At 45.5% G+C, this 23,017-nt stretch overlaps 1 protein-coding gene across 1 annotated transcript in view; it reads right to left on the reverse strand.

Annotated features, from left to right (window-relative positions):
- Positions 1–22,575, reverse strand: part of HMCN1 (hemicentin 1) — a 229,012-nt gene extending 206,437 nt beyond the window's left edge. The window contains exon 1 of the mRNA XM_044439180.1: positions 22,116–22,575. Coding sequence (XP_044295115.1) covers positions 22,116–22,413 — 298 coding nt within the window. The 5' untranslated portion in view covers positions 22,414–22,575. The remainder of the gene's footprint in view (positions 1–22,115) is intronic.
- Positions 22,576–23,017: the final 442 nt, after the last annotated feature.

The following is a 23,017-nucleotide window of genomic DNA, read 5'->3' on the forward strand; positions in this document are numbered from 1 at the left end:
GACACCACGGGCAATTGCTTGTGATGGTGGCCATTTTACCCCAAGAACAATGCAGAATCACAATCTGGAAAATAGAATAACAGACACCAGGAGACAGACAGACGGACAGACAGACACTGAAATCTGTCTGGCAGATACAATAAACAATCTGTCTGGCAGTGCTGGCAGATACAATGAACAAGAAAAGGCACATACTGCAAGGGAAGAAGATACAGAGGAGGAAGCGAGCAGGTTCATGGAGAAATCTCCACACCTCCAGCATAGGAACTCCCACTGAACACTGGAAAGCATTACAGAGATCAAAGTCTACAGAAATTGGAACATGCGCGATGCTGCCAGAAAACCATTACCAGAATTCAGTCACATCTTTATCCTGTTTGCAGAACATTTCCTGGTCCTCCTTAGTCCTTCTTCCACAATTAAACCACCTCTGGTGTCGCATTCTGTGCTGTCTCCCGTGTTGCCCGCTCATTCTTTGAAGTGAATGGCCTGTTGCAGAGTCCCTACACAATCAGGAGGCTAAATCACTCAGGGGATCCACAGATGTTAGAGCAGGTTCTTCCCTTCAGACCTTTCCAGGGGACACAAGGACTGTGCAGGAGGAGAAAAATGGCAGCCTGACCAAGCAGCTGAGCCCGTAAGCCTTGCGCCAGTTTTCCTCTCTAACAATGGTAATCAGGTGCATGGCTTATCCCCAACCGGGGTCATCACCGTTGCTCATGATCAGCAGGGCAACAACAGTATGCTTTTGAATTCCTTTTGTGTTTATTTCTTTTGATTTTTATATCCCCATAGGCTCTGGGCAGTTTGCAAGAAATTAAAACCAGCAACCATTTGAATTTAGCCTTAAAACAAGGATATTGGATGAAACTAAACTGGGAAAGTTTCTCAGAGGAGATTTATCTCAAACTCCTTCTGGAAGGTCATAATACGGGATTTCTGACACAGCTTTCCCTGCAGGCCATTCCACAATTTAGGGGTGACCACTAAAAAGGTCCTCAGTGATTAATTGATATTAACTTTGCAGAAGCAAACTTCAGAAGATGATTCCCAGAGGACTAGAGCAGGCAGCATGGAATATATGGGCAACTTCTTCTCAGTTTCGCTGCAGTGATGTAAAAAAGGTGGCTAAATATATTAATGAATAACAGATGCATGGATCTCAGGAAAAAGGCTTTTGAATCGCCACTGACGTATCTTGTTACCTGTGCGGAGTCCATTTAGAAGCCACCGCTAATTATTTCTGCTCATTAGCAGTAGCAATCTGAGACAAAAATTTAATAGATCTGCTCAACTGAATGGTTACATCACCCTTTTGCATATTTCTACATCTGTGCAGCATTCATGAGAAGTAAAAAGCACCCCTTGGGACATTTCTCTGCAGGGTCAGAATTCCAGGAATGTTGAAAAGCTAATGGGTAGGTCTTGAGGAAAGGTGAAGTGAAAAGGAACTGAGTGTACAGCCTAAGCATGGTAAGCCACGGTAAGCCTCAACACCCCTGGAAAAATAAGAACACCACCAAAAAAATCTAATGAAAAAACAATCCATGTTCTCCCATCTCAACCATGTACATGCAGTGAATTCTGAAATTTGGAAGGTGAGCATTGTCATTATAATCCAGAATGAATTGTGCAAATGTTTGAAAATATGTCCCTATCTTCTCAAAAGTTGGACCTATGCAAGTGAACACCAACCATCTTAAACATGGGGTGTTCACAAACATTGCCTAAACTGTTCACAAACTTTGCATATTTATCTATAGGTGAATGATGAAATTCATAACGTTTTAGCCATTGCTGTCATATTTATATATGCATGTATATGGGAAATGCATATTCATATCTATGCATACATGCAGCAATTTATAATTTTATGTCAAAGGCTCAAATCGGAAAGACTGGGTGGGCCTCATGAATTTGGGTAGAGAACATGCCTTGCTTACAAAAGCTTTCATCTTGCTAGCCAAAGGTTCTCAGCATGGAAAGACATTCAAAAGTGCATTGATATTCTTGCATAGCTGGTCTTGTGTTTAATCAGCAGCATGCGACACAGTTACTCAGAAATAAATCCCACTGCAATCAGCAAAATTCCCTAGAGTAAACATACATAGGAATGGACTGAGGGCCTTACCCAAAGCTGCCTGGTGAGTAAGACCTTCGTCTGGGTTATGTTGCTCTCCCCACCCAATCAGTTTGTGTCCGCCTATGTACACACCATACATTGGGTAAAGCCATTATAGAGAAGAATAAAGCCATTTGAGGATGGTTGTGATGGAGGTCCTTTGGGGAGTCCTTACCCTTCTCTTTAACCTGGCATCCTAGGAGTCACTTGTCAAAGTGGATTACATGATCATGCAGTTTCAAACACAAAGAATCCGTAATAGTCTACTGTGTTAAAGAATAGTAAAGCTCTTGTGTATCACAGAAGGAAGGACAATTGCTTTGTGTATCACAGAAGGAAGGACAAATGCTCCCAGTTTCCAATTTCTGACCAAATCCCTGATCAGGTTAGCACACTATTTCTCATTAACCTGGCCGAAAGGACAAAGGCACTACTGTGGAATGAAGCAGGATTAGTTGGAATGCCCTCTGGTCAGAACACTGGTGATGGCTTTCCTTAACAAAGATGGTGGATTTATGGAGGAATACAGAACTGTAGTCAAGGAAATACAAAGACCAAAATAGTTCAAGGTTTATATACCTGCCCAGCTGACATGTGTCTTACATGGTTACAGAAGATGTATTGCAAAAAGCTGTTTTGAGTCTGCATCAAAGTCCATCTCTGTTACCATGGCAAAAGATGCAATGGTAGTATCAAAGCAGAGAAGCTTCTGGTAAGACCAGGCTAAATATTCCTAACAAAAGACCCAGCTGTATATTTATAGGAAACTGTGAAATGGGCACAAGGGCATAACCTAATTTAGAAATCGTTCCCTTATGAAAGTATGGTAGCACAAAACCTGGCTTGTCCCAGCCAAGACACATTGGCCAGGCTCAAACAGCACAGCACGGCATGGTGATTTTGTAACATTGCTGGTCTGTTGTGTTGTCTAAACCCAGTTGTGGTATTACACCATGGTAAATTCTTTAGAAACCAGTATAAGAAACAATGGTTTGTTTTATGGTTTCTCGATACCATCATGGCTTGTTGTGTTGTCTGAACGCAGGATCATGTTTTCCACAATCCTGTTATGTGACTACCACAGAGTCCTTTGGAAAGAACAATGATTTCAGGAGTCACTCTAGCCACCCAACCTCTATGCATGGGCCAATGAGGAAGAAGCAGGTAGCACAAGCAGAGAGTGATGCACCTTAGGACTGAATTTCAGGTGCAGTGGCAGGTGGGATACATGGCAACAGTAGGAGGACTGAGCAAGGAGGATGGATAAAGTCTAATGGAAAGCATTTGATCATCTGTCACATAGATCATGGTGAGAAACTGAACCATGGTAACACAGAGGGTGGCTTGCCATGTGTGAATGCAGAGTCTAGATTGCACGCAAATTGTCCTCTAAAAGACAGAGAAAGTCTGGCTCATTCAGACTGTTATTTCTAACTGAGATAGGTGTGCATTCCTATTTAGACATGATTTCATTTAGTGATCATTCAGATCAGTTTCAATAAAACATTCCATTTGCAATGCTCTAACCATTCAAACATTGTAAATTGGATGTTTTAATGTGAGTGATCTAGAATTTCACTAGATGAAATATTTTCCAATTTAAAAAAAAGTATTGGAATGTACAATATCATTGTTTACTCTTTCAACCAGAGCATCTTTACATTCCATAAAAATATAACGTATGGTGTGCTGGAAGATGTCCTGTACTCTTCCCCAGCTTGCATAATTATCATTCGCATCCCTATAGGGTCTGGCCATTACACAGTGCAACACATTAGACGTTGGGTGTGGAACCTTATGTTCAGAGTAGCAAAGGGACTGCTGAGCATTGGAGGTTATATTACATCATGCTACATTTCACCACGTCCAAAGAGGTGCAGCTGCTGTGAACTCCACTTCTTCCCTCACAGGAAGGGAGAGGTGTGTGTGGGAAAAAACCAATTCAGGATCGTTGCACATCCCCCTGCTCTCCTTCCAAGGTAAGAAGTTCAGCTTTGATCCAGCTGATGCTCATTTCCGGCAGTACCCCACTGTACCACAAAGATTCTTAAGCGATGCACACTGCTCCGTGTAACAGCTTGGCCTCCTAACTGGGCATTTTTAAGACACAGACAGTATTTTATGGGAGGCTCTGTCCACTCATCTCCTCACAGCATTTTGTGACAATGTTGTTTGTCCACCCTCAGGTGGAAAAAAAGCAGTGAGCTTAGATACACTGGCCCGTATCCAAAGTGGCTATATCCAGGGAGCCATATTGGCTCATTGGCAGGGCAAACATGTAATTAATGAATGAATAAAATAAGTGGGCAGCCCTACCAAATCTGTTCCACAAGCACCACCCATGGCTTGTACAAAGGAGATTTCCCACTTCCAGAGGCCACCGAAAATAAGTGGAAATGCAGATTTCTGTAAGCGGGCACATCAGCAGAACTCACATAAGGGAGCCCTGCTGACCTGCATCATTCCAGGAACAAGTGTCCCCACATGTTTCAGGTTATCCCTGGAAAGTGCAGGGCTGGCCATTTGGGAATGGAAATAGTGGTGGGTTTTATTCTCAGACAGGCATCGTTGGATGCTATTGGGAGTGAAAAGAATGGCTGCTTTGGGCCCTTGTTTCCAAGGCCTCTTGGCTGAGTTTCAGAAGGAATGGAATAGGAATGTGAAGCAAATCAAAGGGGAGTTGGGGAGGATGGGCCATGCCAAAATGCTGAGATGAGGGAAGCAGAGATGCCTATCTCAAGGTCAGACTCCACAAATGCTCAGGTGGACTCAGAGTAATCAAGATGCACAGCTGGCAGGAGAGGACTCAGAGCAGGAGAGTTTCTCAGACACTGCCAAGGCAGGTAGGGTTTTCGACCCCATGATGCATTGTCAGCAGAGTAGGGCAGCCCAATTAGAGGATCGGCATGCAGAGAGCAGGCGTGGTCATTTTCAGAAGACCCCTCTCAAAGGGATGGGGCCCAGGCATGCTCATAAGGAGATTTCCTGGAGGTGAATATTAGATTGGGTTCAACTAAGTGGTCTGTGTGTCCTCAGGGATTCTTTCTGGCTGATTTGTGCTTTTGAGTCAATAAAGAATGTTTCACAAGGAAAATGGTCTCTGGCTTTTGAAAGCTTGAAGGAGGAACCGCGGCTCGTGACAGATGGTTCCAAACAACAACTGTATTTGACACCAGAGTGTTATAAGGACACTGACAAACTACATTCAGAATAGTTTTGAAGTTAGCTCATCTCTTTTTGTTCTACTTCTCTTGTCAGCAGATTCAGAGACTACCAAAAGAGATTTCTGTCAGACAATCCCATTCTACAGATAGAAGAGAGATAACTAGAACAGTCTCGATTGCAGCAATGTGGAATGTTTGGTATTTTTAATCCAGGTTACTTCTGAGAACGCTTTTCACCATTCTAAGTTGGCAGAGTTGGATAAAGGCAGAGAAAGTTATGGTAGCATTTGGAAAATCCTCAACCAGGTCCTTACTATAAATTATCTTGAAATGCTAAGTGCAGTAGTCTTAGCTTCACCACATCCCTCTGCAGTAGCACAAATAAAATGTTTTAATTCAGAAGACAGCTCAGTCAGTAAATTCTCACTGGAGCTTCTGCGCCCCACTCCAATGCATCAAGATTTTGAGAAGGATCCAGTCCTGCCAGGACTCCAAATAGATTCACAACTTCTGAACCAATGCAGTCATATTTCATGTTTATGTAAGACATCCTAAGTGTGTTTTCACCCTGAACTTGTCCCTACCAGTTAGTCTGCAATCATGTTTTCCATCTGAAAAAATTAATCTGTGTCTCTGAGCAGCTGATCTTCCAACTGGATATGTGAATTCCACTTGATTACTCAATTTATTTGCTTCATCATAAACATCTTCAAAGTTTTTCCATGTGTCATAGACAAAGGTGAAGATGAAGGAATGCCCCTTTTCCCCTTAAACAGCAATAAGGCCTGGATTTTATAAGGTTTTGCTGACAAAGTCAAATCTGTGAAAGATTCTATGCCAGAATACTTCCATAAAAGGTTTTTCAAGTGTTTTCAGGATCTTGGTTTCTTCTGTATCAAAGAGTTTGCTTCTAATTTAACCACTACTTTCTCTCTGAAATCACTAGTAATCTCTATTAAGGCTTCCAAAATCTTGTCATACTAAACAAGAGAAATTTGTGTGGCATTTTCTCTCCAGGACCATCTTGTCCGTAACATGTTTTCAAGGTGAACCTTTGTGTATTCCTGTTTTGATTTTGATTCAGTGATCAATATTGTATTATTTTCCATCTCTAGGGAGATCCGGAATAATAAGCATAGGAAGTTATCGGGTGATTTGAACAACTTTACTGAAAAGTTATCATCCTGTTTAGCCCTGCACTAGGCACAAACATATCATGGTTGTTCATACTTTTAGTGTGAACCTGAAATTAGCTACTCACATCATCATATCTCTGTCTCCTGCAATTCTTCATGTCAAATCACACTTCTGAAGATTCCTAGTGACAGTTTTACATAAGCTTTATCCAGCATAGCTGTCAGTTGGGCAGGAAGGACTAAAATAGCTTCTTCCCTTCTCCATCCAAGTCACAAGGAAAAATAATGCATAGCTGATTGGTAGAAGAAATATCTTTTGCAGAGTCCATAATAAGAGAAAAGTATTTTGCCTCTTTAATCTTTTGAATGATTTTCATATGAACTTCATTCTCGATTAGCTCAACCAATTCCACACATATCTCTGAGAAACTGTAAGAAAAATGACCCTTTCTTTTATTTTCATGATTTCTCCAAGTGCTGCTCAAGAAAAGCATCAAATCTGGCAATGTGGCAGGGTAATTTCCATTGTGGGGTGATCCCAAAATCTGGTTGCCACCATCAGTGGAAATCTCTTTCTGGAAGGGTATAGGAGCAACAACAATAAGCTTCAATGTTTCTTTCCAGAATTTGGTTTCTTCATCTAACTGAAAATGTTCCTCCACTGTGTTCCTCCTTAAAATCCAGACACCCCCAAATTCAGGTTTGGGGTTGCCTGCTGGAAACTAGCAGCTGAAACATTCTCATATTTCTCAAAATAAGATTATAGAATCATAGGAGAGTTGGAAGGGGCCATGAAGGCCATCGAATCCAACACCCTTGGTGTTGCAGGACACCAAGTCACACCATCCCACTCAGGTGGCTGTCCAGTTTCTCCTTGAATGTTTCCAGTGTGGGAGAGCCCACACCTCTCCAGGCAGCTGGTCCCACTGTCGTGTTGCTCTGACCATGAGGAAGCATGTCCACTCAGAAATAAGTTCAAGGGGTCTTGTTGAAAGGCACCATCTTAGAAACATAGAATAGGAGAGTTGGAAGGGGCCATGGAGGCCATTGGGTCCAACCTCCTGCTGTTGCAGGACACCAAGTTACACCATCCCACTCGGAGGGCTGCCCAGTTTCTTTTTGAATGTCTCCGCCACCTCTCCAGGCAGCTGGTTCCACTGTCGTATTGCTCTGACAGTGAGGAAGCCTTTCCTGATGTCCAGCCTGAACCTGGGTTGTTGCAACTTGAATTGATTATTCCATCCTATACTCTGGTATAAGCAAGAAGATATCATGCCCTTCCTCTTTGTGACAGCCTTTGAGGTACTTATAGAGGGATACCATGTCCCACCTCAGTGATTGCAGCTTTTTGTGCAGCTGGGAATTCCAAAGCATATAAACAACAACATGGGAGCCAGAAGTAGATACGCCTGATGCTACTGCTGTATTGCACACTGACATTACCCCATTAGCTGAACAGATGCACAGAGCTGGGGAACACTTTAAAGCAGGAGTCTCAAACGCGTGGCCCGCGGGCCAATTGCCGGGACGGGCGGGGCACAGGGCAGGGGCCCTGCGGCTTCCAAAGCGCCGGCGGTGCCCGGGCCGGCCACGGGATGAGTGGACCAGCACCACCGCGGTGGTAGAATACTGGATGCGGCCCAGCCTCACCCAGACTCTACTTCCAGCGGCCCCCAGGTAAGTTGAGTTTGAGACCCCTACTTTAAAGTCCCTGAGAATGACAGAAAACAATTCCGTATTCAATGTATTTGGGTCTTCCAAATAACAAAGTTTCTTTGGGCAGTTTACAAATGATTGAAATAATGCAATTCAATGCACAATAGCAGGATATATCAGAACAGCCAAAAAGATCTAACAACTAAGTCTCTAAGAACATAGGAGAAATTGTGGAGAAAGCCAGGGAGAAAAGGTCTTTGTGTGGGACCAAAAGATAATAATATGGGGGGGGGCAGTTAAGTCTCTTTAGGAAAGCCATTCCATAAATGGAGCCCCACAGATGAGAAGGCTTCAGAATAACCACATATTGTCCACTGAGAGAAAGCCACTGAATTTAGAGAAAAGCATCCATTTGCCTACACGTGGTTCTGATTCTGGCAGCCACACGGTCCAGTTGTTATGAAAATAATCCCCCTGTTTGCTCTTCTGTTCTACCACCTCTTCCAATGCAATAATGCACAGGCTTCTAGCAACCTTTCTTCTCCATCTTAATCGGCCTGAATATCTCCCCAGTGCAAATGAAAAGATGCTTTGTGTTTCTTACTTGAGAAGCAATGAGGAAATGAAATTAGTTATAGCATATTTTATCACTTCAATACACTGTCAAATCCACATCAGGCTATTAAGGGCTCGTGCATGCGAATGCGCACATTTGCCCCGAATGTCACCCACACCACAAGCCATCCATTGCCTCATCGCTGTGCATGCGAAATACCAAACAGAAAGAAAAGTTCTTCACTGTGGATGGAGCCTCCAGGCACAAGATCAATGCCAATACTAATATTACAAATAACCCACCACGGCTAAGAAAACACTTATGGGTGAGACTCCAGATGTTCCTTGCACATGTTAAGTGAATGCATCCTGCAACATGAGCAAGTTCTGCATAATGCATCACCCCCTTGGGCCCTCGCAGCTATTGAGGAGGGTCCATCCCCTAGCCCTTTCCTTAAAACAATCAACCCAAGGAAATATTTCACTTTGATGCATCCAAGGTGCAATTCCCCTTGCTATTTTTCTTCCCAACTGCAGCTAGAAAGTTACTTTGAAACATGACGAAAGTAAATTCTATCTGGCCAATAAACCCCGAACATAAACACTCCATATTTTAAATGCACACATTTTTAACAGACAAAAACTGGACACACATAAGAAAGGCCCAAAGAAATGTAGCTATGCTCAGCCTTGTAACTACAACCAAACAAAGTATAAAGGACATTATGCCACTGGGATGGGGTGTAACTTTGTTGTCTAGGTGCTATATGGAGTAACAACTGCAAAGTCAAAGAAATTGCTTAACTAAGGTGCCATGAAAGAAAAGACTGGGGAAAACTGTTATTTCTGGTGTTCACTCTCTAATTTCTAGAGGTCTCCACATTTTGACTAAATCTGCATGCTACCTTGAGCTCCTTGGAGGAAAGGCATGCTAGAAATTAAATTAAATTAAATTAATTAATAAGCAAACAAACAAAATCCACAGCTTTTCCCTTTAGTGTCATGCAGCCATCCTCAATGCAAATCGTACCTTCTTGCCATGTGAATTAACACCTTGTGTTAATGACAAAACTCTAATTGGCCAGTGGTTTAGTGGAGTGTTCAGAAGTAGCGGGGCAAGAAAGAAGCTCTCTTCCTCCAAACTGGCCTTCCAGTTGGAAGAAGCAGCATTGCCACAGCAATTCTCTCGACCTTCCATGCCTGCACTTCCTTTGAAGGTGAACTTGATTGACCAGGTAACAACCATGAGGAAGAAGAGGGAGCTGGAGGAGGAGGAGGAGGAGGGAGGTGAGGATAAGCCATTAGACTATCCCACAACTGGCAACTCCAAGTTGAGCAGAATGTGTCTGTCCCAGATTAGGAAGGAGAGAGCAGGATCAACCACCCCTGGCTTCAGACCTCCGTCTTTAAAAAAGGAAAAAAGCTGATATTTAATAATGTCCCTCCCAGGTCAAATCCCGCCCCCACCCCCGCCCCCAGATGTAGAAAGCTAGTCCTTCAAATTGCTTCCACGCAGCTGTTTCTTCTGCCATGCTACTTCTGGGTTTCAGGCTCAGTCCTGTGCCCCCTGCCCTCACTGCACACCCGTTTGTGAATTCAGAGTCACATGCAAGGCATGCACTGAGGAGGGAGATGGAAGAAGATGGAGCCTCCAGCGGGAAGCAGCAGAAGCTCCAAGCCCGGACCGTCCCGCCTCCTTTGCTCTCCGGCAACCCCGCCAAGCCCTCTCTGAGACCCAGTTGGAATCTCAGAGAGGTGGCCGGCATGGCTCTTTCTTCAGCACCTGCAAGGGGAGCAGGGCCTCTGGAATCCCAACACCAACCTTGGACCTGGGAGCCTGGAGAATCCTTGGTCCCAGAACCCATATCAGGAGTTCCATAGAATGGCACCATTCGTTGTTGATTTACCTTCCATACCACCCAATAATCAAAACTCTCTGAATCAGGACTGCAGTCTGAAAAGGAAACAAAGCACTAAAATGGGTCTATAGCAAGCCCTCGAATAACTACTTGCTTTTTAAAAAAATAAGCAGCTAAACAATGTTTAATGCAAAAGAGTCCTGCTAAAAATACACCAGGCATGGGCACCACCTTCAGCTTGGATATTTTCAGTGCAAGGGCTCTCTTCACTTGGTACCCAAAGGACGACAAATCAGGGCATCAAACCAGGCAGGCCTCAGTAAAGAAAACATCCTATAGTTGGTGGAAGCCTAAAATGGTCCCACTCAGAAATCACCACCATCCTCTCTGTAACTTGAGGACTGACTCAAGGCCTAGGAGTGAGGGAGTAAGAAAAACAGAGTAAGAGGGAAGAGTTAGCAGCAGTTCCGATGGCTGCAAAGAGTATTTTGCTTTCTATAGCTCCTAAGATTATTTTGAATATATGCTCCCTAGACCAAAGGGAGGTCACTTTTTACGTTTATAGAATGAGGTCCAGCCCTGGAGGAGAGGCAGTGGAGGGAAAGAATAACTGCGGCACAGCTTGCAATGACGGTGGCACTGCAATAACTCAAGGAGGGAGGGAATTAAATGTTGCGGCTGGCCATCGAAAGCCAAAGGTTGCGCAAGGGCCATTAGACAGCAGAGCAAGATCAAAGACAAATACCTGGAGATGCGCTCCCGGCCCCACCGTTTCCAATCTCATCAAAGAGATGGCGCAGAAGGACCCCCACCCTGACCCATGAGGCTTGGCATCGCTCGGAACTATGTCCACTATAAGCCACTTGACTTTATGGCAGCAGCCACTGATCTGAAAAAGAGGCTGTCCCCTCTTTAAAGGGTTGCCAGTTTGCCAAACTGTTCCACAAGCAAGATGCAGAGAAAACCCAGCAGGATGGTTTACCATGATGCCCAAGCCCAGAATTCTCCCAACAACTCAGAGACCAGGTTCAGATTTCATGGTATTAAGAAATCCAGTGGCACGTCTTTTCTAGGCTGTTTATTGTGGAGGGAGTTGGTGTGCGAGATGTAGCAGTGTTGCTCACCTTTGCTGGCTTTCTCAACAACCCACTGGCTTGTTTTACGCTCTGAACCATCCGGTCAAAGTTTTTCTGTGGAGTGCAGCCCACTTGCGTCACCAAGGGTCAAGTAAGAAAGCGGTGAGAAACTGAGCTGAGCATGTGCAAACCATCCCTTTAAAGCTTGGAATCGGTTTTAAAACAGAGCTTTTCGCTCTATTTGGTGCTGCAAAGCAAGAATGATGCATTCTCCCCAAATGACTTCTTTTCCAAAACAATTAAGACTGCAAAACCTGGGTCAGTGGAATAAGCTGCTCTACAGCTTAGCTGACCATTAAAAAGAACAGAGCTCTTTTGCAAAAACAATATTCGGCATACCATTGTGCAGCTAAAGCGAACTCAGGAAATGTTTCAGTGATATTCAGCTTCCCCAGAGACATTTTAAAACCACGGCTCATGAAAATGGACTAGTGTCCGAGGCATGAAAATTACAATGGGCTTCCTGCTTACATTTTAACCCTGCCTCATCGAGCATCTAATTTGAACCGTATGGCAGCATTCCAGTTGTGGAGGAACTCCCCCAGGCAAGGCCAAATTAAAAGAAGGGGGAGCGTTGAGTCCCGCCACTTTCTAGGACTCTACGTTTTTCTGACCCATAAGCTTTGCTTTCCACTCAACCAGCTTCATGCACAAAGGTTGGACCACACAAACGAGGCAACCACATACCCGGAGCTTGGCCATTCCTATTCATCTCACAGCTGGAGACCTGTGCAGTCCAATTCAAAGAGGAAGACCCGTAGGAAGGGAGAGCAAGGACCATCGTCACCTGGACAGTGGAGGCACAAGTCACCCGGCCACAGTGACCCCACTAGGGTGCAAAGGATGGTACTTCGATTTCAATGTTGATACTTGTTCTCTCGATCTGCATATGCCTATTTATTAGTATCGTCAGATGGGACAATGTTTGTATCCTCTTCTTTTGCCTCTCACCTCCTTGAACAGCCTGGGCAAAGCCAAGCTGGCTGCTCAGCTTGCGGCAAAGGTGTTGCTAAGCCGATTTTTCTTTACTCCAGTGTAAATGAGAGTGGCCCTGTAGCACACTGGTCGAACCTTTCTCCAATCGGTTCTTTTCAAAAATTCTACCCTCCTGCAGCAGGGAGTGGATTTAAGAAAAGAAAGTCTCCATGCTGGAAAAAGGAGACAAGACATTAAATCCCTCCCTTCCAGGGCACACTGGTCCAATCCAAATCAGGACCACGTGCAGTTTACACTGGAGTAAAGAAAACTAGCAGGTCAGCTATACCTACAAGAGCTGAACGTGTAGCTTGGCACTCAGTGGGCTGTTTAAGCGTATTCCTTTGCTTTGGCTCAGCTTTCAGACAACCTCCTGGAAGCTTGCCAGCACCGGTTTGCATGAACAAAGAGGTGCTCTTAAAGAGACATGCAGTTAAAAGCAGCATCTGTCAAAGGGACTGCAATACGCAAGCCATTCATAGAGGATTGAATGACAAATGCATTCCATGTGGCATTAAGGATGTCCAGGGTGGTGGGGTTTATTTAGTCCCATAATACAAGCCCAGGGATGAAGGCTAGCTGAACCCAGAGAAAGATCGGTCTGAATTCAGACTACTGAGTAATTGTAGGAGAGGCAGGTAAAACCTTTGGAGTAGGTGGGTGAAACAGTTACACTCTTTGGTATACAGCAGAGTCTGAAGACTGCTTGTTGGAAGATGTGATCAGCACAGGAAGCAGGAAACAAGGGTAGATTTGGCCTCAACCTAGAATACATTCATAACCAGAGTTAATTTTTCAACCACTGGTAGTTGCAGAAGATGCAACTTTCTGAGCAAGTCTGCAGAAGCCTTATTTATGTTAGTCACAAAGTTGCGTCTGACCCATGACAACCCCATGGACAATATTCCTCCAGGCTCTCCTGTCCTCCACCATCCCCCGGAATCCACCTAAGCTCACACTGGCTGCTGCAGTGACTCCATCTAGCTAGCAAATCAGAAAATCACAGAATGGTAGAGTTGGACGGCCATTCAGTCCAGTTCCCTGCCTATTGCAGGACTCCAACTTAAAGCATTCCTGACAGGTGGCTGTCCAGGGGCCACCTGAAAGTTTCCAATGTGGGAGAGCCCACAACCTCCTTAGCTCACTGGTTCCATTGCCATGTGCTGTAGCAGTAATCCATGACGGGCCTGTGGTTTGCTCACCCTCTCAGAGCACCCCAGACGGACCATGTTGCTCACTATGAGTTGGTCTCCCCCTCAGTCTTCCAGCCAACTCTGGTACATATCCCAGTGTCCTTCATATCCCTCTTGTCCGCCCTCCCTGCTCTTGCTGCTACCCATTTTTGTTCAGTCCTTTTTATTTTTTGCTTGCTTGTTTGTTTGTTTTTCAGAGCCTCAGAAAAGCACCACTGGAACAACACAGCTTAATTCATTTTTCTCCTCTGGAAAATTACACTTTTTAAAAATTTTCGCTCTTGCTCAAGTGCACACTCACACATGTACGATATTTGTACTCTTGCCTTGTCAATTTTTTGTCAGTTTCAGCTGTCAAAGCGAGGACAAGGCAAGACCTGTGTACTGTGGCCGGCTATCATTTACCTAGCTGTCAACTGAAAAGCACCAGTAAACAGAGGGAAAGCACATGCACTGAGAATGAGTGGCAACACTATCACCCACTTAGCAATGCAATTTTCTCAGTTTTAATGGCTAAATTGACAGCTGTCTGAGCCCTCCTCCCTTTTAATACTTTGTCAAGTCTCCAGCTACTCAGGAAAGGGGATGTATTTCCCTTCCTTTAGGCAGTTCCTTTTCAGGACACATACTCCTGTGGTCCCTGCCATTCTTTTTGAAAAGCCTACAGAAATATATGAAAGCTAAATGGCTGGGAAGTAAATGAAGGGGCAATTCACACCAACTGGCAGACTGGGAAGTAAATGCAGAGGAAATTTATGCAGCTTCCATAAGCTCCCAAAAGTGAATACCTCCCTGTAAACTTGGGGAGGTGTTGAAAAGGTGAAGGACCCTGGGAACTAGAAGTTCAACACTTCACATGAAGAGAATTTCATGGCCAAGGGGTGATGCGGTACCATTCCCCTTCTGGGTCACCTTTTTTGGTGCCCTTTTCCAGTGCTATTCCATGGACAGCCGGACACTTGCCGTAGGGATGAGTGAGGAATCTGCAAGCTAAACTGCTAAAATGCTGTTTTCACCTGGTGCTGAAAAGATTACACAGTAGGTGCCAGGTGCACCGCTTTGGGGAGCTCATTCTACAGCCAGGGAGCCACAACCAAAAAGGCCCTCCTCCTGGGAGCCACCTGCCTCACTTCCTTTGGAGGGGGATCCTGGACCCCCAAAGATGACCTCAGGACCCAGGTAGCTACTTATGGAACAAGGTAACCTGGCGCCAAGTTGTTGAAGGCTTTGAATGTTCGTGCCAGTGCCTTGAATCAGGTCCAGAGTTCAACTGGCAGCCAGCGCAGCTGGAAGAGAGATGGGGTCGTTTGTTCTCATGAGCCCATCCCCATTAACAATCTGGCTGTCCTATTCTGGATCTAGTGAAGTTTCCAGACCATTTTCAAAGACAGCCCCCCAAACAGCACATTGCAGGAACCCTTAACATGTCATTCATTCCTGCTTTCATCCTTGGACTCCTTCTGACTGACACTGATTTTAGCACCATCTTTTTTAAAATACCAATTCTGATTCCATGCAAGATTGCAAGAAGAGGAAGACCTGAAAGTATCCGCACTGACCAACACAATCTGCCAAAGCAGCCTGGAGCTGAGTGACGGTGGGGAAAGGATGAAGGATGGATGGAACTGGTTGGGAAAGGGTGAAGTTATGCTTCCTTTCCCCTCCCCCGGCAACTTTGCTTGGGATGGCAGCTTCTAAAGAGTGCTTTTCTTTTAAGGAGTAGTGGGAGAAAGAGAGAGCCCTCAAAAGATTCTGGCTCCTTCTGAAAGGAGACAGACACTCCACTAAAGGTCTCCTCCTCTTACAAAATCCAGAGGCTGGGTGAACAATGGACAAGAAGGAGAACTTATCAAATAACTAAGCCAGCAGAGCATCAAGGTCTGATCTGTGAAAAGGAGACGCGACATAACCAACTGAATTAAACAGCAATATATCTAAACAGGAAATTCCAGCCCCTTCCACCAGCTGTCAGTTAACCTTCCACTGGATCGTAAGCTTGGGATAAGACGCATCCTCTTCCGTGAGCAGCACCGCAGAAGAGTCAGACCAAATTAAAGGGAGAAAGTGCAGAGCCTCAGCCTATGCTGAGTCTGGTAACAGATATTGCCAATTACCAGAGCGTGCTGAGCAGGGTCCTGTAACACCAAGGCCCTCCTTCCACCATGACAGACTTTTACGATTCAGGCTCCAAAAACATGTGTTCCCAATATCCCCTCTCCTGAATGCGTCTCCTTCAAAACCAAAACACGGCAAGATTGCCAATACCAAACCCTTGACTGGAAAATGCATGCCAGTCGACGTCCAAGTGCTTTATCCACCCCACTGGGGCTAAAAGTCTCCCTGCACCCCAACATTCTCCATGCTGCATTCCTTCCACGAATGTGTGCTCATTTCTTTCTTACCTTCTTTGCTCCAGAGGATGAGGTCTGTGTCTGAATCTTGCACCAGGGACTCTGGTAACTCAACCTGGATCCCAAACTAAACCCCTCGGTCTCTTTGCTACCACAGTGCTAAGTTTCCCCGCTCTTAAGAGCACATATACACTACCCAGAGTGACATCATCATCATCCATTAATTAATTCATTTCATTTCATTTCATTTCTAAACTGCCCCATAGCTGATGCTCTCCAGAAGTTTGCAACAATGCACAAAAACAGAACCATCAAATACAATGCAAGTCTCAGAAAACAAAAGCAGCATTAAAACAAATACCAAGCCACTAAAACATACAGTAAAATTGACCCTGCAAAAAGAGGAACCCCCAGAATGGGTAATCTGCTCAAGCCCCTGGGCTGCTAAGTAGATTTTTAAAGGCCACAGCATAAAAGGCTGTCTTAACCTGGTGCCCAGAAGATGACAAGTTTGGCACCGTGCTGGATGCACTGGGGAGGTTGTTCCATAGATGGGAGGCCACCAGAGTGAAGGCTCTCCCCCTTGTTGCCACCCTCTGAGCCCCCCTCCGAGTTGGCGCTCAGAGGAAGGCACCAGGGTTTGAGCGCAGTGATGAAGAAGGTCATGGTTGGAACAGGTGTTCCAACAGGTACTGCAGTCCCCAGGTTTTGTAAGGCTTTACAGCATCTTCCCAGGGCATCAGCTGTTAGGTAGCACAAGAAGTCCAAGAAAGCTCCATGTTCCAGGAGCCTGGCAGGACAGCTCCATGTGGCAGGTGGCAGGACAAGGTGCCAGACACAGAGGTCCTCTCCAGAGCAGGCCTGCCATCAGTTCACACCCTGCTGATGAAAGTCCAGACACCCTGGGCAGGCCATGTTGCAAGGATGCCAGACCACCACATCCCTGAACAGCATTTCTATGGTGAGCTGTCTCAAGGAAAGTGATCGCAGGGGGACAAAAGAAGCGATACAAAGACACGCTGAAAGCCTCTCTCAAGTCCTTGGTTATTGACACCACCTCCTGCAAGACCCTGGCACAAGACCGATCGACATGGCGCACGCTGATCCACCAAGGCTGCCAAACTTCTGAAGCCAGAAGGACAACCGTAGCACAAGAGAAGAGAGCACTCTGTAGAGCCAGAGTTGCAAATGTTGCAACAGTGGTGCCCACACATGTCTGCCTGACATGTGGCAGAACACTCCGTGCCCGTATCGGCCTTACCAGCCACCTGCGGACACACCATGGACAACTCTCAACCTGTTAGATGTCAAGGTCCACATCGAAACGATGGATGAACATCAACATGTCTCCATGTAAAGACCAAGCTTCCTCTTCAAATCAGTATTTTGGATGCCTGAATCCAGGTTCTTTGAAAGATTGATTTCTCCCCTGGTTGTCTACCCAAATCTCAAGGTCTCCTTCCAAGGCCATACTTCCGTCTTGCCTTCAAATGATGGCGGGATGGGTGGAAACTGGGGAGAAGGCCTTCTGGATGGCAGCTTTGGAATACTTCCTGAGAAACTCTCACCTGGTTATACCTTTGTGGTCATTTTCATGTCTAGGGATGTATGTCAATTTCATCTAGTCACCAACCGTGCCAGCAATCCTGAATGCAAGCTTTTCCAAATTCCTGAATTTGTTATTGTGTTTAAAAATGCAGTTTTCTTGTCTGAATAAGCTAAAAAAGATATCGAAAGGCATGAACCAAAATGAGCTTAGAGATTATTTTCAGAGAATTGAAGTGAGCCTGGGAATCACTGGTTTTTCCCTCCCTGGTCGATCCCATTTATTCACCTGGGCCTTTTAAACAACTCTTGTTTTTACAATCTGATTAATATTTCATATTTGATTAGGTACAATAGGTATCCGCATGATGAACTATTTTATTTCTTACCAAACCAGAAAGAACTATTTAATGCTGCTTTTATTTTACATTTATATCCCTCCTTTCTTCCTGTTTAAGGAAATCAAGGCATCTTGCATCATCCTCTTCCAACCCATTTAATCCTCAAAACACCAACCCTGCAAGGTAGGTTAGGCTGAGAGGTCTTAACTGGCCCACAGTCACTCCGTGAGCTCCACAGCTGAGCAGGGACTAGATCCTGGACCTCCCAGATCCATCTCCAGCACTCTCACCACTAGGCCAGCTCTCTATGATCTCACTGAAATCATGAAATCATGCAATCGGGCTACTTCTGAGTCTTTCTCCAAAGGCCCTCTCTCTGGGAACAGGGACACCAATCAAAGCCATTTGCTTGGATCCAGTCAAGGAAAGATCACGTAACTTTGGGGAGATTCACTTTCCCTTCCTTCTCCAGACAGACCCTGGTTCTAAGCCGTTTCCAGGAAGACACCAACAACAGAAGGTGGCCCACAGGCTGCGAGGCTCTGAGCTAACTGGAGAGGGCTCTGGAGCGCTCAGCTGGGCAGTGCTTTCCTGTCCTCTCCCGCTGCTCTTCCTCCCACTGATGTGTGTGAGCTAATTAATGGGAGGTCAGAAAGCAATGCAGAAACCAAACAAGCAACAGCAGGCTTTGATCTCTGAGCTTTTGTCTGGATGCAAAGTTTCCCTTCCCCAGTTCCTTTAAATTTGCCTTAGGACAGGAATATGTTGCAAGGAATGTCTTTGTCCTTAGGTAACACCTACCAGCCCATGAGTCCCTTAACAGGAATGATTTTTTTTTAATCACATTCATAGTGATGATCATGATTAGAAGCAAATGTGCAGATCTGGTTTACAGTGTAATGAAAGTGGCATTTGGCATTACAGTCAGCTATAGGGCAGTACAGAAATAAAATCATGATCAGAACAGGAGGAGGAGGAGGGCAAATACCTCCTAACCCTTAATAAGGAAGAGAAAGGAGGGAGGGGATAAGAAGAGGAAGGGAAAAAGCAAAGATGGGAGCCCCTGAGTTTTATGCCTGAGCAGGAATGTTAACCCATGCCTCTCTGGTCCATTCCTTCCAACACCACACCAGCCTGTAGATGTAAAGAAAGGCAGGGTTGCATGGCCACCAACCAAGGAAGCTACACTGACCACGGCTGGACTGGGTGCCCTTTTGCAGCTTTCTACCAATTATAGGCAGCCTGGCTTTTTCTCTCCCTCTCCCTTTCACCGTTAGCCCACTGCTGCTCTCAGCTTCCAGCCTTTGACCTCACTATTTAGCTTCTCCAGCCCTTTTCCTCACTGGTTCCGTCCCCTCCTTGATGCTAACTTGCTCCTGCTTGTCTTTGCCATGCCATTTTTCCTCCCTGCCCCCTCGCCCTTCAATAGTTCTCTCATCTCCCTGCTCTTTGGACTAGCCACCCCTCATAGCAGCCATGATGGGGCTAGGGAGCCATTTTGTAGCACTGCCCCATAGCAGTTCCTCAGATTCCCAGGTGGGCCCAACCCAAGTCCCTGTTGTACCTAAAGTTAGCCCTAAAGCTTACACTGTTTTAGTTCCAGGCTCCTGTGGGCTAAATTCCAGTCTAAGGACCTTGGGTTCATGTAGGGGAGGGCATGAACTTAAACATCACCCCCCCCAAAAAAAAGAGAGTTTATGCACCCTCCCAAAAAGGAGGGAAAGAGGACACAGATGGGTATGAGTTCAAAGTACTTTATATTAAAGATCAAATTTAGACATACTGGTTATAATTAAAGATGATCAAAATACATCTCACCATAGTGAGGAAATTCTAATCAGGAAACTTGCCTGCCCACTTAGTCTGTTATCTAGGTGCCAACTATTTCTGGGCAGCTTTGGGATCCCTCCCTGTCCTACTTCCAATTATTGGGTTTCAAAACAAATTGTGACTATAAATAGAGGATGCCTTCAGACAGAGAATTGTCCCCTGGAACATAGAACACATTCCCACCCCAGTATCCGGTTCAGCCCCCGCAATACCTGACACAGATAAGATTGGAAGATTGCTCATCATAAGGCCTAAATCCCGCAAGAAGCATCGGTGTAGAACGGATGGTCAGTTGACCACAGTTCTCCACACCCTGGTCACACAAAGCACCTTCGCTATCTCAGGCCATTCAATGGCGTTCACCAACTAGAAGGGGTTGAGTACGAAGCCCACACTTTATTTCTGGAAAAAACCACATTCATGATGGCTCTTGCTTGTGACTGTGAGTGTTACCTTTTGCACTTTCAACAGTTTGTTAGCATACGTCAGTGCCTCAAAAAGGCATGTACTGCAACGCTTCAGGTGATGTGCAAATATATCTACATATTCTCTGCTGTTCAGTTAAAAGGCTGATGACCAATCAACTAAACCTTCTCCAGCTGGTTGGCAAGCAACCACAGATGGAGGAAAAGGCAACTGGCTTTGAAATCGCTTGCTAGTTCAAAGCTACACAAAGGAGTTTCAGTCTTCTGCAGTTCAGGCCCTCTGCTGGTATGTACCATACCACAAGGGTAATTTCTCCCTCTTGAATATTCTGGTGCCTTGCAACAGCAGACAGAACATGCATTTCCCACTCCCCTTTGTAGCATGCTTGCTACGGCAAGTAATGGCTTTGCAACACTCTTGGGGAAAACATGCTTTTTTTAATTGACTAAAATGGAAAGTATTTGCAATATGTCACCACTAACAATCACTCTTGTTATCTTACCAGTCCTGATAAGTATTCTGCCTTTTCCTTAAAGGCAAACCAGCGCAGCAAGAGCTGGAAACAACTGGATTTATCAGCCCCCCCCCCAATGCAACTGAATTCCAGATGTTGGCATTCCAGTGCTTCTCAGGTGAAATGGACAGCAGGAATGCTGAATTTTTAAACAGACTTGTCAGGGGTCAGTTTTAACTTATCTCTGGAGTTCCACCGCCAGATGCCCCTTGCCCAAGCTTTCAATTTTTCTATTTCCTTTGGGGGTGACCTAGAGTCATTTGACAATGGAAGAGGAGAAGGTTTTGGAAAGGGGATAGAAAACAGATGCTGAGGAGTGGGAGAGGAAGCAAGAAGAATATGTATATAAACAGACGAAGGAATGAGGAATGCAGGCAGGAAAATGAGGAGGAAAAACAACACTGAAGCTGACAGCAATAAAACCTGTATCGTATTGCAGAAAACTTTACTGAGAAATGAAACAAAGCAGCATACAATTTTGGGAGGAGTGTCAAAGGTCATGCTTTGGGAAAATGCAAAGCATTACCCCACAGCATCCTTTGTTGCGACTAGCTTTTGTGCAGGCAAATGTGTCCAGCTTACAGCTTGAGAAAAGTACCAGTTTAGAATAAAACTCTAGAAATGTTGATTGAAAATGGGGAGTACAAATTTATATATTCAATGTAATCCATGACCACCTCTGATTGTTATGAATAGGGTGCATTCTCCACCTCCTTGTGATGGACAGGTATTCCAAAATACACCACTTGAGGGTCACAATTTGCTGCATCTGAAAATGCTGGGAAAATAGAGCAGCAAATATTTAACAGAAGGTGTTGTGTTCCAGGCTTCTGTAGCCATCATTTCCAAGGCATCTGTCCATCCAGGCACACCAGCATGCTGGGAGCCTGTGAGAAAGTCATTCATTAGGTAAGTAAAGACTCCTGCGAAACTTTGGGTGTGCCTTTTTCCAGTGAACACTTTGGGGAAGGTAAATTTGCAATGTCTTTACTTCCAAAGTGATGGGTGTGATACATTCCCATTTATTGCCGAGCCATTCCAAAATTACCTATCCTCAGATAAGTTTGCCTATCACATCCCTTTCAATCTTTCTGAAGCACAAAGAGCCAAATGCCCTCCAGTTTTAACCCTGAAAAATAATTTGTGCTGTTATTGCATTCCATGTTAAGTTAAAGTCACCAGATGATCCTGAACCTGCCTGATTTTGTATGCATCCGTATCTACCTGTGCAAGTGTGTGTGATTGTGTGCGTGTGTTTAGCCAGCTCTGCATCCCGTACCCGTTTGAGGAGCACCGGAAAGCATTGTCTTACCTGGATCATGGAAAGGGACCAGGGCAAAGTTGTAAAGTGGCCTCTTGGGTCTCTTCAAAGAGGTCTCCAAAATTTTGGAGGCTCCCTCGATCACCTGCACCAGGTCATCGTACATTGAGCCCGTCACATCAAACACGAACGCCAAGGTGGACGCGCCTTCCGGAATTTCTTCGGCGGTGCCTTCCATCTCCAGTTCGACAGCAGCATCTTGCGCAGAGCAAGGAGAAAACAGGAGAGCCCAAAATACTGATGCAGACAATCCCGCAGCCCACAGGCAGACGAGACTGTGGGAACGCATGTTCTTCCTTTCCTTGCTCCCTAAACTATGTGTTCGGCTCAGTCCCCCACGCGGAGCATCGCAAAGGATCCCGTCCGGTGCTCTAAAAAGAGGGGGGAAACATTGGCTCTTGCTTTGTTTCAAGCCAGCACCAGAAGTCCCGTTCCTTCTCTTGACCTTGTCCCCCTCCCCAAAGTATCCCGCCTCCAGGGAGGTAGAGAGGCAAGGGAATGTGGCAGCTTTCGCTTGCAAGTGGCTGGCTCTTTCCCCCCACCCCAGCCTACTTGTCTGCGAGAGCTTGGCAGCCTCTCACCGAGGGAAGGGAGAGGGAATCCCATTCATGTCCCCCGCGCAGCTGCTGCTGCTCCTGCCGCCGCCTCTGGATTTCTTGGCAGGCGCGGAGCTCTCAAAAGTTCGGCTGCCGCGGGGAGCTTCGCGGCTGCGGAGGCAGCGCGGAGTGGGCGCCCCGCTCCGCTCCCCCTGATCCCATCGGTCCACCCGTCTTCCCCGCCATAGCCTCCGAGGCCCCCTTTTAGGGCGACTTGTTAAAAATGGTATTCGGGGTCACGGCAGTGCCACAAAATCACTCAAGGCAAATCTCTTTCAGATGCAGTCATAAAAACAC

Source organism: Varanus komodoensis, unplaced genomic scaffold, assembly GCF_004798865.1.
Source record: "Varanus komodoensis strain SLA01 unplaced genomic scaffold, ASM479886v1 scaffold34_1, whole genome shotgun sequence".
Lineage (NCBI taxonomy): Eukaryota > Metazoa > Chordata > Lepidosauria > Squamata > Varanidae > Varanus > Varanus komodoensis.